Raw genomic sequence first — 20,704 nt, 5'->3', positions numbered from 1 at the left:
AGGAGAAGGGCATTAAGAACAGTTGCCTATAAGCCAGGCGTGGTGCCGCCCTCCGTAACCCCAGCACTCAGGAGGCAGAGGCAGGCAGATCTCTGTGAGTCTGAGGCCAGCCTGGTCTACAAAGTGAGTCCGGGACAGCCAGGGCTACGCAGAGAAACCCTGTCTGAAAAAACCACAGAACAGAACAAAAAGAACAGTGTCACAGAGGGAAGGAGCTCCTTGCTCTGTCTGGCCTTCCAGGGCACATAGGTGATTCTCATAAACTGTCCTCCTCACCCCAGGGTACTGTTGCTTTAAGGCCACTGTGTATCTTTTTACCCTTGATGGCCTTGGAAGACCAAACCAGGTCCATAGCTGTGCAATAAACCCCCATGCCTGCTGTTGGAGCTGGGTCCCCAGTTCTCACGGGCTCCAGGCCGCCATGACCCTTGTCTTTTCGTCAGCCTCGTGTGCTGATAGGATGCCTAGTGCAGGGTCCCCGGGCCACTTAAACAGTCTCTGTCCCAGCACACATCCGCACGCTCCTGCAGGGGAGAGATGTTGTGGAATGCTCGAGGGGAGGGGGTGATCGTCCACCCAGGGTCAAGTTTAACGCTGTAAGTCTGCTCTGCCCTATCATCTCTGTCTCCCGAGAACTGCTGTTCGGGTGTCAGCTCTATCCGAGGCTCGCTCATGTGGACGCGTCCACACACTAGCCTGGGCACATGTTCCTCTGAGTGGCCAGAGCAGATCTTTCTGTCTGCCTTGCCTCTCTTCCGTTCCTTCTCAACTGCTCTGAAGTTTATGAAGGCAGTTTACGTGCCGTTCAGTCGTCCTGAGCTCCCAGAGTCTGACTCCCCCTCTGGGACCCCCTCAGCAAGCCGCTGAAGCCCTGTGGAGCTCTGGCTAGCCTAGAGCTTGCTAGATAGTCCAGCCTAGCCCCGCACTCACAGAGATCCACCTGCCTCTGCTTCTCCAGGGCCGGCATTCATGGCAAGTGCCCTCGAGTCCGGCTGCAGCTCTCTCTTTTTGCCTTCCTGGAATGTAATCTTATCTGACCTGATGAACGGGGCATCGGAGCCGCCTCTCTTCCCGCTGCTGCCTCCAAGCCCCCCATGTTTATGGGGACTAAGCGTTCCGTTGGCTCCTATGAGCCATTTCATCAGGGATTGATTTTCCCCATTTTGCCCTGGGTCATGCAGCATCGTCTCGAGGAGGGATGAGCTGTTAGGATTCTCAGTTTCTCCATCTCCGCTCAGATTAATCCCATCTGCCTCTATTTCACAGCTACACAAGCCGAGGTTGTTGGAGGCTCTTTCATTGTTTTCAATTTAGAAGTCTTTTGCAAGCTGTCCAGTGCTGAGCGTTCCCGGACATCATAGTTCCCTACACCCAGCCATTACTGCTGCCGTCTGCATATCCGATCACGGCTTCTCCCTTCCTCGCCTCCCTGCCGGACCTAAGCTCTGTCGGCTCCTGTCCTTCCCTCTCCCTTCCTCATCCTGTTCCTCGCAGGGGTTCCAGGAATTTGTGTTCTAGCACAGGCTCTTTAGCCTGTATTTGACCCTCACCCTCTTCACCCCGTGTCAGGCCAGCTGTAGGCAACAGCTGCCAATACCTCCGTCTCATCGACTTTCCTCTACTTCCCCGGCGCCAAGGAGAGGCTAAGGATCAGAGAGCAGCCTGGGACTTTCCCCGCTGCACTTCCCTCTGTATGGGCAGGCGCTTTCTGAGAAGGCCGTTTCGCATCCTTGCCACACAGACCGCGCAGCTGACACCCTGACTTGCTTCCCATCTTGTCCTGTGTGTCTTACCTTTAAGGAACTGTACTGCATCTGCCAGTCCGTTTGCCATCTGGGAGACATCCTTCCAGCTTTGGCTGCACACCCTATCTCCTACAGCAGAGAGCACGCAATCGTCATTACAGCGAGAAGGTCCACTGTCCCACAGCACGTGGAGGAGGTGGCGGGGCCCTGCAGCTCCTAGTCACATACCTCAGCTGTGATCCCACACCCACGGCTCCCCGAATCACCTTTGGGTCTGTTGGTCCATACCAGCACCAATTGTGTTGGATGGCTTTCCTGAGGAGGCCTGAACATCTGTTCATGCCAGATGAGGCACTGAAAACAGACCCAAGAAACAGCTCTACCCATGTCTAGCTTAGCGAACCAAGGTGTCCACTGGGATCACCTTCGGGAATATGGTGACATGGGAGTGAAGAGAACTCACTGCAAGCCTAGCTCCACCTGGAGCTCCTGTGCAGCTTGCACCTCCCGGGAGGCTTTCTCCTCTGCCGTTGTTAGGCTTCTGTAACCATGCTGAGGCCTGTAAGCTTTGGGAGTTTCCTGAGGCAGACTTGGTGGGGATGTTTCTGTTAAGAGAAAACAAGTACACACCAGCTTTCCCGAATCTGACTCAGACCCTGCACACATGTAAAGCCTGAGATCCTGTTTCTAACAGGATACTAAGAATCCAGCTGCTGGTAAAAAGACCAGCACCAGAGTCATCAGCCTTGGGATTTGGTGCTGAGCCTGTGCTGGCCTAAGATTCCTTGCAGAGGCTCTGCCTTTGTGGGATACGCCCAGCCGGTGAGGGAACAGCCAAGAGGCTAGGGTTTTCACTGTGTAGCTAGAAACCCACCTCATTTGTTTTATTTTTTCAGTTTGGTTTTCTTTTTTTTTAATTTAATTTAATTTTTTATTATTAGTTACATTTTATTAACTCTGTATCAGTTTGGTTTTCAAGAAAGGGTTTCTCTGTGTAGCCCTGGCTGTCCTGAAACTTGCTCTATAGACCAGGCTGCCTAAAACTCAGAGATCTGCCTGCCTCTGTCAAGTGCTGGGATTAAAGGCAAGGGCCATCATGTCTGGCATATATATATATATATATGTATGTATGTAGCAGTTTTAGGCTTTTATTCCTATGCATCAATTCATTTATCCCACAAAGAACCGTGTGCCCTGGTGTGGGTGCTGTCTGTGGAACCACCTCTAGCTGTCCGCGGCCAGAGCCATCTGATTGCCCATCATCTGAAATGATGGCATCAGGGAGGGGGGGGCTGAGGTTTGTGTGGTGTTCCAAGACTGTTGGGAGCAAAGCCCTGAACCCGGTGAGGGAGGAGCCAGCAAGGAGAAGCCAGGGCAGGGAGGTCTGGGGAAGTGGCCTCGTGGGGCGTACTCCCACATGGCAGGTGCTAGAGGCAGGGCAAAGCCATGTGGGTGTTGGTGGATGGAGGAGGAGGGGAACGCCTAGGTGGGGCACAAAACATGGCAGTGCGGAAGTCACCGGAAAGACGCGCTGTGCCCTCTGTGGCCAGTGTCATTCTGCTCGGCAGGGTTTTGTCTTTAGAAATGTCCTTTACATGGGAGCTGAGGACAGGGAAGACATAACCCATCTCTGTGTCTCCAGATCCAGAGCAGGAAGTTGTGACCACACAGGAGGCGCCCACCATGACCTCTGAGCCTCCTCCAGAGAAGCCGCTCCTGGGAGAGCTGACCGTGACGGGCGCCACCCCAGACTCCCTGGGCCTCTCCTGGACCGTCCCCCAGGGACAGTTTGACCACTTCCTGATCCAGTACAGGAACGGGGACGGGCAGCCCAAGGTGGTGCGGGTGCCAGGGCACGAGGACCAGGTGACCATCCCCGGCCTGGAGCCAGACCACAAGTACAAGCTGAACCTGTATGGCATCCACAGTGGCCAGCGTGTGGGCCCCGTGTCCGCTGTTGGGGTGACGGGTGAGTGGACTCGGGGAGCACAGGGCGGGACCCACCAGGAAGCAGAACCTACCGTTCTTGGGTTACAGGTGGGTAGGAACCAGTGGCCAAGTAGTGTTGCGCCCCACCAGCCCGCTGTGACGAAGGCTGTGGCGGCCTGTGCGCGCCCCTGGGGCTGGCCAGTCTCCCTGGGCAGCAGGGCCACAGAGGCCTGTGCTGTGCTGGCGGCTGTCATGTAGGAGCTTGGGCGTGTTGGCTAGCTGCTGGGCTCTAGGCCCCAAGGAAGCTTCTCTGGACGGAGCTCAGGCCCCCTGGGTAATGCTGGCTTCTCTGTCCTCATCTGAGGACAGCTGCTGGGACCCTGCTCACCCGTCCTCTCCTCCCCAGCTGCAGAGGAAGAGGCCCCCAGCCCCACAGAGCCCAGCACCGAGGCCCCAGAGCCGCCCGAGGAGCCGCTCCTGGGAGAGCTGACCGTGACGGGCTCCTCCCCACGCTCCCTGAGCCTCTCCTGGACTGTCCCCCAGGGACACTTTGACTCCTTCACTGTCCAGTACAAGGACAGCGATGGGCGGCCCCAGGTGGTGCGTGTCGGGGGCCGGGAGAGGGAGACGACCGTGACAGAGCTGGAGCCTGGACGCAAGTACAAGATGAACCTGTACGGGTTCCACGGGGGTCAGCGCTCGGGCCCCGTGTCCGCCGTGGGCGTAACTGGTGAGAGTTAGTTGTCTGTGTGAGGAAACTGGTCTAAAACCACATTTTTCCCAACCATCTTCATGGAAACATGTGCGCTGAGCACCAAGGCTGTCTGGTACTTCTGACATTTCTGCAAACCCAGCTCACATCCAGCAGTCTATTCAGAGCTTGCCACTCTGTGTTTCTAAGAGGATTCTGGGAAACAAGCTGCTGGCTCACGAGTCAGCCCCTAAGTGGCAAAGCTCCACAGCAAAGGTGACAGCCGTGTCCTGGGACATGCTGGCCTGACTCCTGGTGGAGAGGCTCTGTCTTTGTGAAGCTCTCTGACCCTTGAGGGGGCGGGGAAGCAGGGAGGGCGTGCAGAGTTTGGCGAGAGTGCACGCAAGCACGCTGCCAGCCCCCTTTCCTTTGCGTTTCTCCCTTTTATTCTCATGTATCGGTTCTCCGACCTGGGTGCTGTGGGACTGAGCGTCGCTTGTCCTAGCCAGACAGCGCTGTCCTGGAATGACCCATGGGCTGACGCTCTGAGAGTGCAGGGGGCTTAGGGAGCAGTTGGGCTTGAGTTGGCTGACATGCAAAAAGTGTTAGCAGGTGGAGTCCCGCTTCGTGTGGTGCCTCGGTCGGCCCCGCCACCCGGTGCCCGCTGAGCTCCACCTGAGGGAAGAAGGTGTCACGAGGCAGAATCAACTCTGATGAGGACCGTCACATGAGACAGCCATGCTGGGGGTGTGTGCTCTGAGCAGACAGAGCCCGACCGGCCACAGCGTCACGGCTGCTGGTCTCTGTCGGGGTGAAGCTTTGAAAGAGCACACGGGTCTTATAGTTAGTCAGGGGGACAGGCAGAGGGCACAAGACAGGGGAAGCATGGGGGACAGAACCAGGGACAGAACAAAGCAGCCTGCTCCTAAGACCACTGAGACCTGGTGACAGGTTAGAGGGAAGTGTCCCTGCTGCGCAGGGAGAGAAGGCTAGAAATAACCTGGTCCACAAGGATCCGACGTTTCGTGTGATGTCCTCTGAGGGGCCCGACGGTCTTGAGGGATTAATGGAGAAGGGGGGGACACACAGAAATCCGGATTCCACCCAGGACTGGGCACCCGGGTCCATTCTACATGCTGGCATCTGTCGTTGGAAGTCTCTCAAAGCCTGGGCTTCCTCACGAAGCCCAGTTGGCTAGGAGGGGCAGGAGGAGGGAGCCTGAAGGCAGGGAGGCCGGACCCGGGTCAGAACCCAATTGAGAGAACCAAGTGTGGCCCAGCCAAGGTTGCCGGACAGATGAGGCAGCGGCTGAGGGGCAGTGAGGGAGCAGAGAGGAACAAAGTAAGGGTCTGGTATGCGCTGAGTCTGATGGCATCTGGGACTCAGGCTCGGAGTGGGGGGTTCCAAACCTGGTCAGGGCAAAGATCTGAGCACAGAGAGAGCAGACAGAAAGGAGAGCCCGTTCAAGGAGGCCCAGGGCAGTGGCTACATGGAGCATGTTCAAAAGACACAAGTGCTGCAGAGAGAAGTGTCTCGGGTGCTGGTGGACATCTGGGTGGGGTCTCGGAATGGCAGTGTGAGAAGAGCAGAGAAGCTAAGTGTGGGAGCCACACCACACTTAAGTGTGGTGACTGTTTTTATAAATGCTTTTTCTTTTTTTACTCGAACCGAGCACAGAAAAAAAGCTAATGTTGTGTCTGTCTCTGTGTGTGTGTGTCTGTGTGTTTGTGTCTCCAGATCCAGAGCAGGGAGCTGTGACCACACAGGAGGCGCCCACCATGACCTCTGAGCCTCCTCCAGAGAAGCCGCTCCTGGGAGAGCTGACCGTGACGGGCGCCACCCCAGACTCCCTGGACCTCTCCTGGACCGTCCCCCAGGGACAGTTTGACCACTTCCTGATCCAGTACAGGAACGGGGACGGGCAGCCCAAGGTGGTGCGGGTGCCAGGGCACGAGGACCAGGTGACCATCCCCGGCCTGGAGCCAGACCACAAGTACAAGCTGAACCTGTATGGCATCCACAGTGGCCAGCGTGTGGGCCCCGTGTCTGCTGTCGGGGTGACGGGTGAGTGGATGCGGGGACACCCCAGGTTGGACACATCAGAAGGTAAACCCTCAGACTTTCTGTTGGCAGGTGCGTAGGGGTCAGTGGGGGTGTGTGGTTAGTACCTAGGTCTGCTCAGCCCACTTGCTTTGTGCGCCTTCCCCTGGGGCTGGCCAGTCTCCCTGGGCAGCAGGGCCATAGAAGCCTGTGCTGTGCTGGATGTCCCCTCAGCTGACCCAGGAGCTGGGACACGGTGGCCGTCTGTCGGCACTGGTCCTCAGGGAGCGTCTCTGAACTGAGCTCAGGAGCCCTGGCCTCCTTCCCAGGCCCTGCTCACCTGCCCATCTCCTCCCCAGCTGCAGAGGAAGAGCCCCCCAGCCCCACAGAGCCCAGCACCGAGGCCCCAGAGCCCCCCGAGGAGCCGCTCCTGGGAGAGCTGACCGTGACGGGCGCCACCCCAGACTCCCTGGGCCTCTCCTGGACCGTCCCCCAGGGACAGTTTGACCACTTCCTGATCCAGTACAGGAACGGGGACGGGCAGCCCAAGGTGGTGCGGGTGCCAGGGCACGAGGACCAGGTGACCATCCCCGGCCTGGAGCCAGACCACAAGTACAAGCTGAACCTGTATGGCATCCACAGTGGCCAGCGTGTGGGCCCCGTGTCCGCTGTCGGGGTGACGGGTGAGTGGACAGGGTAGTACTCGGGACAACTCAAGGAGAGGTGGCCCTCAGCCGTTGGTGACGTGAGTGGGGAGCAGGCCCTGGTTGGTTGGTACCCCCATCCTGCCATGGTCAAGGCTATGGCCAGTTTCCATCCCTGAGGCTGACCTGTGCTCCTGGGCAGCCTAGCCGGGCTGTAGAAGCCTGTGCTGTGCTGTGCTGTCCAGGTCCCCTCAGCTGGGATACAGGAGCTTGTTGGTCGCTGTCAGATGACAGGGCCACTGGTCCTCAGGGAGCGTCTCTAAACTGGGCTCAGGAGCCCTGGCAGCTGCGGTGTCACCTCCTTCCCAGGCCCTGCTCACCCGTCCTTTCCTCCCCAGCTGCAGAGGAAGAGGCCCCCAGCCCCACAGAGCCCAGCACCGAGGCCCCAGAGCCCCCCGAGGAGCCGCTCCTGGGAGAGCTGACCGTGACGGGCTCCTCCCCACGCTCCCTGAGCCTCTCCTGGACCGTCTCCCAGGGACACTTTGACTCCTTCACTGTCCAGTACAAGGACAGCGATGGGCGGCCCCAGGTGGTGCGTGTCGGGGGCCGGGAGAGGGAGACGACCGTGACAGAGCTGGAGCCTGGACGCAAGTACAAGATGAACCTGTACGGGCTCCTCGGAGGTCAGCGCGCGGGCCCCGTGTCTGCCGTGGGAGTGACCGGTGAGTGTGGCTGGGGTCTCTGTTTGCTCTCCCCATCTTCGCCAGCCCCTCTCTGCCCTGCCCTCTCCTGCTCTTCGAAGCTGTACCTCTAGCTTCACACCCTTCTGACCCCCTCACCTGAGAGAGGAGGAGATCGGGGCAGCGGTCCTCAGGCTGCGCTTGAAGCCTGTCCATGCACAGCCTCCTTCCTCCGCTCCAGCCCCACTCAGTCCCCCACTCCTTCCTCCCACCCTGGCTGCCCCTCTGGGTTTTCCTGACTCATAACATGCCTTGGATTTGGGCTACCTGGGTCTGAATCCACCTCCAACTGGACTGTGTAGTCTCTCTTTCTTTTTTTGTTTATCGAGACAGGGTTTCTCTGTGTAGTCCTTGGCTATCCTGAACTAACTCTGTAGACCAGGCTGGCCTCAAACTCACAGGCCTTTGCCTGCCTCTGCCTCCTGAGTGCTGAGATTAAAAGGCGTGCGCCACCATCTCCTGCTAATTTTGCTGCTGTTATTAATCATAATGTAAATATTTTTGGAGGTAGAGGTTTGTTGAAAGGGTCGTGACCCACAGGTTGAGAAGTGATGTGGGGAGGGGTGGCTGGGTGTAGGTGTGATCTACCTGTCACTGTTGCCCTTGGCTGGGGCTGGGGTTGGGTGGAGGGTTAGAAGAGGCCGTGAGAAGAGGCTGGTTTGCAGCCTGGACAGCCTGGTCCGCTCGCTCGGGGGTTCTGCCTGCACTCCTCAGCCTCCTCTGCTCTGTTGCAGCCTCTCTGACCACAGAGCCCCAGGCGGAGCCCCGCCTCGGGGAGCTGGCCGTGGTGGAGGTGACTTCCAGTACGGCGCGCCTGGCCTGGACTGTGGCCCAGGGCCCCTTCGACTCCTTCCTGGTCCAGTACAGGGATGCCCAGGGGCAGCCTCAGACCGTGCCGGTGAGCGGAGACCTGGGGGAGGTCACCGTCTCAGGCCTGGACCCCGCCCGCAAGTACAAGTTTCTGCTGTTCGGATTCCGGGAGGGGAAGCGCCACGGCCCCGTCTCTGCCGATGCCAAGACTGGTGAGCCAGCCTCCGCCCCTTGTGGCGACTGTTGGAATTTCAGGTTCCCGCACTCTGCGTTCTGACCTTGGCCTTCGGGCACCCACTTTGTTTACCCAAATACAGACCTTGGCTCCCACCATCGAGCTGCCATCCTTGCTGTGCAAGGGCAGGCTCGTGTGCTTCCCCTGCCCCCTGCCGGAGGCTCTCTTATCCCTCACCCTGCCCGATTACCCACTGCTGACCACCAAGACCGGCAGCACCCCTCAAGCCGTCTCTGCTCTGCACTGAGCAGCCTCCTCTCCTCCCCAGACACAAAGCTCCTTCCCCGGCTTGGGGAGCTGACGGTGACAGGCGCCACCCAGAACTCTGTGGGACTCTCCTGGACGGTCCCTGAGGGTGAATTCGACTCCTTCGTGGTCCAGTACAAGGACAGGGGAGGGCAGCTCCAGGTGGTGTCCGTGGCAGCCGACCAGCGGGACGTCACCATCCCAGGCCTGGAGCCCAACAGAAAATACAAGTTTCTGCTCTTCGGCCAGGCAGGCCGCAAACGACTGGGCCCTGCCTTGGTGGAGGGCACCACAGGTGAGCCCTGCCTCCTGCCCTGGCACAGCTCCGTCCCCAGGGCCTTCCAGGGACTTACCCTCCCTTGACCTGAGAGCCAAGGCCCTCACAGCCAAGGCAAGCCCTGCTTGGGAGCCAGGCATGGCCTGAGCTTTTGTTTTGTTTTTTGTTTTCTGAGACAGGGTTTCTCTGTGTGACCTTGACTGTCCTGGACTGGCTTTGTAGACCAGGCTGGCCTTATGCTCATAGAGATCCACCTGCCTCTGAGTGCTGGGATTACAGGTGTTTTATACACACTGTTTCCTTCCCTCCCTGACTACTGCCAAGGAAAAGCAGCTCTTGGGCTCGGCTGACCTTGGTTGAGACCAGGCCCACTCCTCGCTTAGCAGCAGTGTCTTCTTCCTCCCAACCCTGAGGTGGACAGGGAGGGCTTGACCCCAGAAAGCCGATGGAAAAATCTGGTGTTTTTGTGCCCATGACTCAGCCCCAAGGAAGGGGTGTGGTAGTTGATGACCCTTACCTCACTCCCAGGTCCATGACTCACCCCAGGCAGACATTAGGGCCTGGAGCCCTCAGATACCCTAACCCTCCCCCAAGCCCCTTGGGACACAGCACTGTCAGCTGCCACCTTCACTTCCCCACAGTGGGGCTGTGAAGACCTGGCTGGGTCTTCAGGCCATGCAGGCCTTGCGTTTCCCCGTCCTTTCCCGGGCTAGACACTCTTAACTGAATCCTTCCCACCCTCCCCTCAGCTCCCCTGGAGAAGCCGCCTCAGCCTCGCCTCGGGGAGTTGGAAGTGTCAGGAGAGCGCTCCGACGCCCTGCGCCTCTCCTGGACTGTGGCCCAGGGCCCCTTTGACTCCTTCCTAGTCCAGTACAGAGACAGGGATGGGCAGCTCCAGACAGTGTCCGTGGCTGCGGACCAGCAGGAAGCCATCATAGAGGGCCTGCAGCCAGGCAGGAAGTACAAGTTCCTGCTCTTCGGGTTCACTGGAGGAAAGCAGCTGGGACCTGTCTCTGCCCTGGGAGTGACAGGTGAGGAGGCTGTCCCGCCTGGTGGCAGCCGCAGGCCCAAGGTGTCTGAAGACGAAAGGACCAAGGACCGAATGGGGTGGGCAGGTGGGAGGGTCATCCAGAGGCAGAGAAAGAGTGTGTTGAGGCCATGAGGGTTCCCTCTCTCCCCACCCCACTCACCCCCTCACGTGCTGCTACCCTGCCTGGACGGCAGACCCCAGCCGCCACACAAGTGCCCGCCTCCCGTTCTGGGACCCAGGGGTGTTTTCCCAAGTGGAAAGTCCCCTGGGAAGTCCAATGGGCAGAGGCCACTGACACCCACTCCAGAGCGGTGAGGCCAAGGACACATGCCTGGTGTGACCTTCCAGACACACACGCCGGCCAGTGCCAGCCTCGGCTGCTCTCAAAAGGTGCTAAGGGTGGGGTGAGGGCCAGGCCTGAGAGGCCACTGCTGAGTTGATGTGCCGAGGGCTGGGAGAGGGGAAGTGAGTCCCCGGTCCACACAAAGCAAGGAGCCGAGGAAGGACTGACAGACACAGCAGCTTCCCGGGCAGGAGGAGATCTGGTGCTAGTGTCAGAGAGGCCTCCTGGGTGGAAGGCCATGCTGCCAAGGCAAGGGGAAGGGTAAAACAAATTCAAGAACGGGAAGGTTCTAGAAGATGCCCCGGTCCCCTCCCTTTCCTCTTGGGCTGCTCTGCCAGGACTGTGAGGCGTTGCCAGGCCAGCCACATGACCATCTTCTTCTGAAGGGCAAGATGGAAAGGGCAGGGCCGTGGCAGCCCCACAAAGGCCTGGTTTCTCCCATGCAGCCCCAGAAGAGAAGGCACCAGCCCCAGACCCCTCTGAGGCCCCTGAAGCACCCCACCTGGGAGTGCTGGCGGTGACGGAGGCGACCCCAGACTCCCTGCGCCTCTCCTGGGCTGTGGCCCGTGGCCCCTTCGACTCCTTCGTGGTCCAGTACCAGGACACAGAGGGGCAGACCCAGGCCCTGCTTGTCGATGGAGACCAGAATAAGGTCCACATCACGGGGCTGGAACCCAAGACCTCCTACCAGTTCTTCCTGTACGGCCTCCGAGAAGGGACGCGCTACGGCCCCGTCTCGGCAGAGGGCACCACAGGTAAGGCCAGGCCCGTTACCATCCTAGTCTGGGCTAGGAAGGGTACAAGGTGGCCACCACAGGGAAGGCAGGAGGCGCCCTACCCTGCCCTGCCCCTGCTCCCAAGTCAGGCCACTGAAGCCCCCACTCCCACCCCCATTCTCTGTTCAGCTACTAGCCCAACTTTCCTGACCAACGGCCGGGGTAGGGTGGCAGAGGTGATGGGCTCCGGGCCTTGGCATTGTGTCCTACCCACTCCCCACAGATACGGCTCCTGCAGGCCAGGCCTCAGGGGACCCCGGGACGCGCCTGTCCAACCTATCAGTTACGGATGTGACCACCAGTTCTATGCGGCTAAACTGGGAAGCCCCGCTTGGGGCCTTTGACTCCTTCCTGCTGCGCTTTGGGGTCCCCTCCCCAAGCCTCCTGGAGCCGCGCCCTCGCCCTCTGCTCCAGCGAGAGCTGATGGTGCCGGGGACCAGGCGCTCGGCGGTGCTGCGGGACCTGCGCTCCGGGACCCTGTACAGCCTCACCCTGTATGGGCTGCGCGGGCCGCACAAGGCCGACAGCATCCAGAGCACTGCCCGCACCCTCAGCCCAGGTGAGGCCCCCAGGGGCCTGGGTGCTTCGCAGGGTGGGAACCAGCCGGCGAAGGGCGTGCGGTGGGGCAGCAGAGGGCGGAAGGTGAGCGCCGCGTGTCCCCGGGAACCCACCCGAGGGGAGCCCGAGGGCCCAAGGCGCTTGGGCAGGAGCCCGCCTGTCCGTGCCCTCACCACTGCACCCACCCCGTGCCACCCTCAGTTCTGGAGAGCCCCCGAGACCTGCAATTCAGCGAAATCGGGGAGACGTCGGCCAGAGCCACGTGGGTGCCGCCTTCGTCCAGGGTGGACAGCTTCAAAGTTTCCTACCAGCTAGCAGACGGAGGTGCCAGCCCTGCCCGCCTCGTCCTTTCCCCCCCGCGCAACCCCGCGCACCCCCAGCTGCTCCCGGGCCCCCTGGGTGACCCCGGCTCCATCCGTGTTTCCAGGAGAGCCACAGAGCGTGCTGGTGGATGGCCGGACCCAGACCCTGACCCTCCAGGGGCTGACCCCAGACACTCGCTATGAGGTGACGGTGGTCTCCGTCCGCGGCTTTGAGGAGAGTGAGCCTCTCACAGGCTTCCTCACGACGGGTAAGACAGGCTGGCACCGCGACAGGCAGAGAGAGAGCAGGCTGGGGGAGGGGAGGCCAAGGGGACCCTGGGGAGCCATGAGCGAGGGGCCAGCGGGGTTGAGGTCCTGGAATTGAGGCACCTCTGAGCTCCCTGCTCCCTCCCAGTTCCTGACGGCCCCACCCAGCTGCGTGCGTTAAACTTGACCGACGGGTCCGCCCTTCTACACTGGAAACCCCCCCAGAACCCTGTGGACAAGTACAACGTCCAGGTCGCATCCCCTGGGGGTGAGAGTGATGGCGCCCCCCGACTTGTCTGAGATGGGCTGTGGTGGGGAGCAGGCGACAGCACGGATGGGTAGGAGCTGACGCCCACCGCCCTCCCAGCCCCACCCCTGCAGGCCTCCGCACCTGGCAGCGCTGTGGACTACCCTCTGACGGACCTGGCCCTCGACACCAACTACACAGCCACCGTGCGTGGCCTCCGGGGTCCTAACTTCACCTCCCCAGCGAGCATCACCTTCACCACAGGTCCAGCCGGGGCCAGGTGGGGCTGAGCCGCAGCGCGGAGCCAGGGACTGGACGCAGGCCTCATCTCTGTCTCCTGCCATCTTCCCTCCCCTTCCAGGACTGAAGCCCCCCCAGGACTTGTCAGCCAGGGAGGTGACTCCTCGGACAGCCCTGCTCACTTGGACGGAGCCCGAAGTCCCCCCGACAGGCTACCTGCTCAGCTTTGACAGCCCCGGGGGGCAGATCCAGGTACCCTGCTCCTATTTTCCCGGCAGCATCCCTGGCTCTCCCGGGAAGTCTCCTTCTTGCCCTCTCCTGACCTGCCTTTGTCTGTCTCCAGGAAATCCTGCTTCCAGCAGGAACCACCTCGCACCGGCTCCTCCGCCTCCTCCCCTCCACCTTCTACAGTGCCCAGCTCCGGGCAATTTGGGGCGAGAGCCTCACACCTCCTGTGTCCACTTCCTTTACCACTGGTACCGGCTCCGGGGTTCAGGCTTGGGTGGGCAGCTGGGGTGTGAGTTTGGGGGCAGGCCCTCCCCCTCCTCCTCCTCCTCCTCCTCCTCCTCCTCCTCCTCTCTGCAGGTGGGCTGCGGATCCCCTTCCCCCGGGACTGCGGGGAGGAGATGCAGAACGGAGCCAGCGCCTCAAAGACCACCACCATCTTCCTCAACGGCAACCGCGAGCGGCCTCTGGACGTGTTCTGTGACATGGAGACGGACGGGGGCGGCTGGCTGGTGGGTTCCGTTGGGAGCCCTGGCACGGGTGTGGCACAGGGGCCGATGCGCGGGAGCTGAGGCTGATGCCGCCCCTGCCTGCTTCCCAGGTGTTCCAGCGCCGCATGGACGGACGGACAGACTTCTGGAGAGACTGGGAGGAGTATGCCCACGGTTTTGGAAACATCTCCGGGGAATTCTGGCTGGGTCCGTGCCTCCTGGGGCTGGGGGAGCAGGGAAGGGGTGGCTGGGCACTGCCCTGGAGCCCAGCGCCCTGACAGAGCATGCCCCGCCGCAGGCAACGAGGCCCTGCACAGCCTGACGCAGGCCGGAGACTACTCCATGCGCGTGGACCTGCGGGCCGGAGCCGAGGCCGTGTTCGCCCAGTACGACCTCTTCCAGGTCGACTCTGCGGCCGAGAACTACCGCCTCCACCTGGAGGGCTACCACGGCACTGCGGGTGAGGCTGGGCCCCGAGGGGGGGGGGCGGGTGGCAAGGCTGGGCCCTGGCGGGGTGGGGCGGGCGGGCGGCCCAGGCTGGGCCTCACCGCGCCTCCCCATCCCCGCAGGCGACTCCATGAGCTACCACAGCGGCAGCGTCTTTTCCGCTCGTGACCGAGACCCCAACAACTTGCTCATCTCCTGCGCTGTCTCCTATCGCGGGGCTTGGTGGTACAGGAACTGTCACTATGCCAACCTCAACGGGCTCTACGGGAGCACAGTGGACCACCAGGTGGGGGCCGCGGGCGCGGCGGGGTCTGGGGGACCCAGGCCGGGGCCTGCTCCCGTGAATGACCCTCTGGGCAATGCCACAGTTATGCCAACGTCGCTGAGGAAACTTGAGAAGACTTTTTATTAGGGGGGTAGAAGGCACCAGCTCAGGGCACGTGGGGCAGACGGGTGGACCTGGGAGTCACCTACAGGAGCGGGGTGGGCAAATGAGGGGCGCTGACGTGACGCTGGCTTGACTCTCTTCCCTTGACCACCCTCTCCTCAGGGAGTGAGCTGGTACCACTGGAAAGGCTTCGAGTTCTCGGTGCCCTTCACGGAAATGAAGCTGAGACCCAGGAACTTCCAGAACCCCACCAGAGGCAGCTGAGCCTGCTGCCCACCTCACTCACACCCCGAGCACTGAGGGTTTGTGCCCGGAGAAGAGCCAGTGCGCCTCTACTGTGCCCAGCTCGGCTACTGTGCCCGAGGAGCCTTCTCCGCCACAGACTCACAGCACCATGTTTACAGGGGGGAGGGGAGGGGGATGGAGCAATAAAGGAGAAACTGAGGCACGAGGCTGGTCCCAGTCCTATCCCGTCAAGGATTTCTGGCCCTGGTCTTGGGACACCCGGTTCCGGGGCTGCAGCCGCACCTGGAAGGGGTGAATGGAGAGGTTGACCCCAGGGTGAGGCGGGGGCTGCAGTGAGGGCAGGGCGCCGCCGGGGGGTGGCAGCAGCGTGAAGGCCTGGAGCAGGCGAGCCAGCACCACGAAGAGCTCCAGCCGCGCCAGAGACTCCCCCAGGCACACGCGCGCCCCACAGCCGAAGGACACCGTCCTCGAGTTCCGGCCAGGCTCCAGGAAGCGATCTGCGGGCAGCGGACACACGGCTAGGGTGGGTTGTCCCGGCCGAGTCCCGGCCCCTTCCACCCCCCCAGCCTGGTGTCCTCCTACCCGGTCGGAACTCGCCGGGCAGTTCCCAGACCATCTCGTCCAGGTTGGCGCCTTGGATGTTGGGGATGACAACGGTGTCCTTGGGGATGTCGTAGCCAGAGATGCTGAGGGGAGGTGGAGTCAGGGGCCGTCCAGAGCCCGGAGAGGCCTTCCTCCCTCAAAACCCTCGCCCCAGGCAAAGTCACCTGCTGGCCCGAGTGGTGCGGTGAGGCAAGGCCAAGGGCACCACCGGCCGCAGGCGCAGCACCTCGGAAATGGTGGCCCTCAGCAGGGGCAGCTGGGCCTGGTTCTTGTACAGGAGCTGGGAGCCGGGGCCTAGCTTGAGGTCCAGTTCCTCCTGCAGTCGCCGCTGGATCTGAGAAGAAGGGGCAAGGCTGGCATCTGGGCACCAAGCTTTGGTCAGGCGGCTCGCAGATGCCTGCCCCTCCCTCCGGCCATCTAGCCGAGCCCAGGGCCCTCTGTGAGCACAGCCCAGGCCGGGCAGTGGAGGGCGGGGCCTTGCTCTCCTCACGAGGCACCTCGGGGTGATGAAGCAGAAAGGCCACGGCCCAGGACAGGGTGAAGGCCGTGGTCTCGGTGCCCCCGAGGAGGAAGTCCACTGCCGACGAGTGCACGTGCCCTTCGTGGAGCCGCCCCGTGCCCCTTTGCTTGTCCACTTTCTGAAGCATGTAGTCGGTCATGTCCTTCCACCGGCCTTCGACCAGGACGTCCTGCGGGGGTCAGGGGGGCAGGCCGGGCGTCGGCTGGGGGAGGGGGAGCAGGCTAGGGCCTGCACGCACGCACGCACGCACGCACGCACGCACGCACGGAAGCTGGACCCCCTGCTGTGCCCACCCTGTGCTGCTTCAGCTGCTCCCTGACGATACAGTCACAGTCGTCTTGGAGCCGCTTCAGCTTCCGGAGGCCTGGATTGGGAAGGAACTGGGGCAGGGAGGGGAGTCAGCCGCAGGAGGGTGCGCCCCTTCCCAACCCAGGGGCGTCCGCGCGTTGCTTCCTCACCCTGAGAAGGGGAACAAGAATCAAGAGTTGGATGGACCAGTGGTTCCAGGCTTGCATCAAATCCCGCACGCAGCTGTGGGTGGTGTGCAGAAGCGTGCTGTCCTGCCAGGAGAAGAGGGCATGCTCGGAGCCCAAGGCCAGGGGAGGGCCAGGAGGGGCTGAGCAGCACTGACCTTGTCTCCGAACGTGAGGCGCCAGATGATAGTGCACGTGAGGAGAGAGAACTCCCTGTCGATGGCCACGGGGCGGCCAGCCTGGCCTCTCATGCGCTGTGGGGACAGAGCAGGGCTGGGGTAGAGGGGAGCCGACCCCGGGAGGGTCAGGACGCAGGGGCCCAGTCTCACCTCGCAGAATTCCTGGGTCAGCTGCTCCACCAGGGCCTCCATGCAGTCCCGCATGCCCAGCATCAGGGCTGAGCGGGAGAGTTTCTTGTGGTCCTTCCAGGTGAGAGAGTAATCCCCCAGGGACAGATCAAACTCCAGGTTTTCTGCAGGAGGGATGGTGGAAAGAGGCTGCCACCAGCCAAGGAAGCCAAAGGCCTGACCTGCCTCCCTCAGACCAGGAAGTAACCTCAGCCCAGAGCAGTGGCCACACCTAGCAGATCTCTGTGAATCTGAGGCCAGCCTGGTCTACATAGTGATTTTTGGCCCAGCAAGGGCTACATGGTGAGCTACAATCTGAAGAAGAAGGAAAATGAGGAGAGAGAGAGAGAGGGAGAGGAAGGAGGAGAGGAAGAGAGAAAGGGGTGGGGGGGAGGAAGGAGGAAAAGGAGGAAGAAGAAGGAGGAAAAGAAAAAGGAGAAGAAGGTGCCCCAGCCCTTACCATGCAGCATCCAGGGTCGGCCAGCAAAGTCCATCCACTTTTGGATCAGGGCCTCCTCAATGACTCTGTGAGAGTTCAGCACCACCACATCTGTGGGAAACAGCAGTGCCCGTCAGCCTGTTAGCGGGGAAGGATGGGCCAAGGGAAGGCGAAGACTGGCTCACCTTGCAGCCCCAGGCGGATCCTGTAGATGGGCCCGAGTTTCTGAGTGAGGCGGAACAGGTGGATGGGAAGGTGGGGCTGCAGACCGTGCAGGAATCCGGGGACGAGAGGCGGGAGGTGGAGATTCGAGGGTCCCCGCTGGCCCCACAGCCAGCGGGCGCCAGCCAGCAGCAGCAGCAGCAGCAGCAGCAGCAGCAGCCCAGGAAGCACCATGGCGGAACTTGTGCATGGGCCGTGGCCTGGCCTTTTATAGTCCCTGCTGGCAGCCAGCCTTTCTGCTGTGGCTTGGGTTCCTTCCCACACAGAGCAGCGTGTTTTCAGATTTGCACGGAGCTATCAGCCTTGGAGAACCCATGAATCAAAGATGGGACCATCCATCAAGAAGAAAGGTACAGATGCAAAACCCTGACCTTTCCATATCACAATCCGTTCCCTGACTCCGTCCATGTCAGCCATGTGGGCCAAGAAGCCTGCCCTAACCCCTACACCTCACCTTGGAGTGAACGTGTCCCAGAGAAAAGAAATAACTGGCAGCCCCGGCCCAACAGGCCTTTTGGGTTTACCTACAGTCCCTGCAAGTATTTTATTGTTGTTTATTATTACTCTATTTTCGTGATTGTTGTGATGCCTGTGGTTGAACCCAGGAGCTTATACACTGGCGGTGAGGCAGTCCAGCCTTCTGCCCGCTCTCCTGTTAATTTTGACACAGGGTCTCACGGAGTTGGCCAGGGCGCCTTAAACGCTCTGTGTGGCTCAGGCAGGCCTCAAACTTTGAATCGTCCCGAAGCCTCTCAAATAGCTGGGGTGACAGACATGAACCAGCTGCTTCCCTGCGCAATTCTTGGCTTCAGTTTGAGGCTTCCGGTGGGGTGAGGGGCTACATGTGTGTACCTACACGCGCCTAAGTGTGGAGGCCCACGGTCAGCCTCGGACAGTCTGTCCAGAGGAAAAGAGCCCTGGCCTTTCATCTTCCTGGAGCTCCCTGATTTAGCCTGGCAGGCTGGCTGCTGAGCCCCGGGGGTCCTCCTGTCTCTGTCTCCCCATTTCTGGAATGACAAACACGTGCCATGGGGCTGGAGAGGTGGCTCAGTGGTTGGGAGCACTGGCTGCTCTTGCTGAGGACCTGGGTTCATTCCCAGCACCCACACGGCGGCTCACAGCCGTCTGTGACTCCTGTTCGGAGGTTCCAGCGCCCTCTCCTGGCCCCTGGGAACACTGCCTGAACATGGTGCCTCTGCATGCGAACAAAACACAAGCTTTCTCTGGGTTAGTTTTACATTTATTTTAGTTTATGTTGTATGTATGTGTAAAACAACAGAAAAACAAGCAAGCACGACCCATGGGCCACCACAAGCAGACTTTCTTGAAGTCACTATGTAGCCAAGGATGACTTTAAAGTGACTCCTCTGTGTCCGTCTCTGAAGCCAGGATTACAGGCATACACCCCAGTGCCTGGCCCGGTGCCATCACTTACATGGCCTCCTTCACTGTCACAGATGTCTACAGTTAGGTGTGGTGCTGCTTGCCTGTAATCTCAGCACTCGGGAGGCAGGGGCGGGAGGGTTGAGCCTGAGCTCAGCCTGGGCTAGAGCTGAAAAGGCTCGGCGTTAGTGTTTGCTTCACAGAGGGGCTGGTTCCACCCCAGTACCACACAAAACAGTGTTCAGAAGACAAGGGGCCACAGTATAGTTTTTATGCTGCTTTGTTGGGGTTCTAATATCGCTATCCCCTTCCAACTCCCCAACTCTAGGTATGAGAGAAAGGGTAGCGGGGAACAGGGGCTTAGTTCTCTTTAGACTACTTCCTGCTGGTTATGGCCTGGGATGCGGAGAACCCGTCTTAAACAAAACAACAGCAACCATGGGAAGGGAAGTAGTCACCTGCCTCCGTACTGGCTCTCGCCTCTCCCAGGGCACAGGAACTACCTAGTCTCATTCTGTTCCCAGTGATGAGCTCCAGGGATCAGCAGCTATGGTTCCGGTTCTGGTACCAATCACTGGGCAGGACAAGGTATGACAGGTGACAGATGTCTGTGGGACGGTCAAATGGCAGATTCATCTGACCTCAGTAAATTTGTTTGGTTCAATTCTAGGTCATCCTGGAATAAACACCAAGTTGGCAGAAGTCTAGGCAGACAGGGTTGGGGGGGGTTCCCCTTGAGTATTCAGGAACAACACAGTCAACCTTTGGCCTGTTTAAAATCAGTACCCGGAAGATGACCATCAGACCTGAAGGTTGCACAACTCCAGAAAAATTGCCTAATATCACAAATAACAAGGTCCACAGGCTCACAACTAGCCATGACACAGTGCAAGCCAACAGACCCCGCAACTAAAATGAGGAAGAGCTGGACAGTGTACTAAAGATGGGAGCTGTCCCTAAGTGTCCCCAGTGACCATGACATCCAGCCACAGGGGATTTGAGGCCCTGGCTACTGGACCCCCATGTGGGACTCTGCTGGCATTTCCGGATAGCCTCTGAGCTCGGCATCAGATGACTCCCTTCCTTAGCTGGGTTCCCTCCTCTAGAGCCCAGATCCTCTACAGAGTGTCACTGCCCTCAGGGAGATCACAGCCCAACCCTCTCCCCCTAAGAAACCTGCTCAGTGTGCACAGGGATTCCTGGAAACACCTGCCTGTGCTGAGATGGCTTGGTGTCTTGGGATTCAACCCATGGCCTTTAACCGTACCTGGGGTTCTACCCCCACCCACAGAATGATTAAGTACTGATCCTGCCCCTTCTCACAATAGGGCTGTTTTGTTACATAAATGGGGTATCCCTGGCACCTCCAGCCCTATGGTATCAAACACCTTCACCCTCAAACCCCTTCCTACTGCCCAAGGTGTGTAAGTTCCCAAAGAATTCATCCCTTGATGCTCGGGCTTGTGGTTGCTGGTAGTCAGCCATGTGCTGCTGGGTGCCCTGAGCTTCTGCCCGCTGCCACCTCTTTGCAGTGCCACTCCGCCCACGGCAGCACCCGTCTTCGGGAGCAAGCAGCTGGCTGGGCCTGAAGCAGGCTTTACTTTTGTCCTCCCAGACAAAACCGGGGTCCCACCTCTGCCTCTCTCAGTTTTAGAGCTCTGGAGCTCTCCGCGAGCCTCTGTTAGCAGGAGCAGATACTGGTTTCATGTTCCATGAGGCCTGAGCTTCCTGGGAGAGTACCCAACAAAGCCCAGGCTCCTGCCAGATGCAGAGCAACACCCCAAGATGGACTCAGTGCAC

The 20,704-nt window shown here is 60.3% G+C and overlaps 2 protein-coding genes across 6 annotated transcripts in view; one reads left to right on the top strand and one right to left on the bottom strand.

Annotated features, from left to right (window-relative positions):
- Positions 1-15,119, top strand: part of Tnxb (tenascin XB) — a 60,241-nt gene extending 45,122 nt beyond the window's left edge. For all 4 annotated transcript variants that reach the window (XM_060369061.1, XM_060369060.1, XM_060369062.1 and 1 more), the window contains 21 exons: positions 3,388-3,714; positions 4,081-4,404; positions 6,103-6,429; positions 6,765-7,088; positions 7,448-7,771; positions 8,524-8,811; positions 9,103-9,375; positions 10,107-10,388; positions 11,177-11,485; positions 11,730-12,065; positions 12,266-12,388; positions 12,492-12,635; positions 12,782-12,901; positions 13,001-13,144; positions 13,242-13,372; positions 13,464-13,596; positions 13,706-13,857; positions 13,947-14,043; positions 14,135-14,296; positions 14,406-14,569; positions 14,834-15,119. In XM_060369061.1, the coding sequence (XP_060225044.1) occupies positions 3,388-3,714; positions 4,081-4,404; positions 6,103-6,429; positions 6,765-7,088; positions 7,448-7,771; positions 8,524-8,811; positions 9,103-9,375; positions 10,107-10,388; positions 11,177-11,485; positions 11,730-12,065; positions 12,266-12,388; positions 12,492-12,635; positions 12,782-12,901; positions 13,001-13,144; positions 13,242-13,372; positions 13,464-13,596; positions 13,706-13,857; positions 13,947-14,043; positions 14,135-14,296; positions 14,406-14,569; positions 14,834-14,935 (4,586 nt within the window). In that variant the 3' untranslated portion in view covers positions 14,936-15,119. The remainder of the gene's footprint in view (positions 1-3,387; positions 3,715-4,080; positions 4,405-6,102; positions 6,430-6,764; positions 7,089-7,447; positions 7,772-8,523; positions 8,812-9,102; positions 9,376-10,106; positions 10,389-11,176; positions 11,486-11,729; positions 12,066-12,265; positions 12,389-12,491; positions 12,636-12,781; positions 12,902-13,000; positions 13,145-13,241; positions 13,373-13,463; positions 13,597-13,705; positions 13,858-13,946; positions 14,044-14,134; positions 14,297-14,405; positions 14,570-14,833) is intronic.
- LOC110560117 (steroid 21-hydroxylase) lies at positions 15,060-20,642 on the bottom strand. Of its 2 annotated transcripts, XM_021655868.2 has the most exons (10): positions 17,485-20,642; positions 17,321-17,410; positions 16,843-16,985; positions 16,672-16,767; positions 16,499-16,600; positions 16,334-16,420; positions 16,018-16,209; positions 15,685-15,854; positions 15,500-15,603; positions 15,121-15,414 (listed from the first exon to the last, which is right to left on the bottom strand). In XM_021655868.2, the coding sequence occupies exons 1-10, from the start codon at positions 17,693-17,695 to the stop codon at positions 15,137-15,139; spliced, it is 1,473 nt and encodes a 490-aa protein (XP_021511543.1). In that variant the 5' UTR covers positions 17,696-20,642; the 3' UTR covers positions 15,121-15,136. The 2 variants fall into 2 exon arrangements, with proteins under 2 accessions (XP_060225050.1, XP_021511543.1); XM_060369067.1 differs by having other exon boundaries at positions 15,060-15,199; positions 15,685-16,209.
- Positions 20,643-20,704: the final 62 nt, after the last annotated feature.

Source organism: Meriones unguiculatus, chromosome 16 (assembly GCF_030254825.1).
Source record: "Meriones unguiculatus strain TT.TT164.6M chromosome 16, Bangor_MerUng_6.1, whole genome shotgun sequence".
Classification (NCBI taxonomy): domain Eukaryota; kingdom Metazoa; phylum Chordata; class Mammalia; order Rodentia; family Muridae; genus Meriones; species Meriones unguiculatus.
Note: the sequence above shows the minus strand (reverse complement) of the source record. Positions and strands in the feature narration are given on the sequence as shown.

What these genes read in the sequence shown, in the direction of transcription:
- LOC110560117 (XM_021655868.2), bottom strand. Translation starts at nt 17,695, where the DNA reads ATGGTGCTTCCTGGGCTGCTGCTGCTGCTGCTGCTGCTGCTGCTGCTG. An exon ending in TGACCCAGGAATTCTGCGAG is followed by an intron (nt 16,768 to 16,842) that starts GTGAGACTGGGC and finishes CTGTCCCCACAG; the next exon opens with CGCATGAGAGGCCAGGCTGG. An exon ending in GCCCGGCGAGTTCCGACCGG is followed by an intron (nt 15,415 to 15,499) that starts GTAGGAGGACAC and finishes CGCTGCCCGCAG; the next exon opens with ATCGCTTCCTGGAGCCTGGC.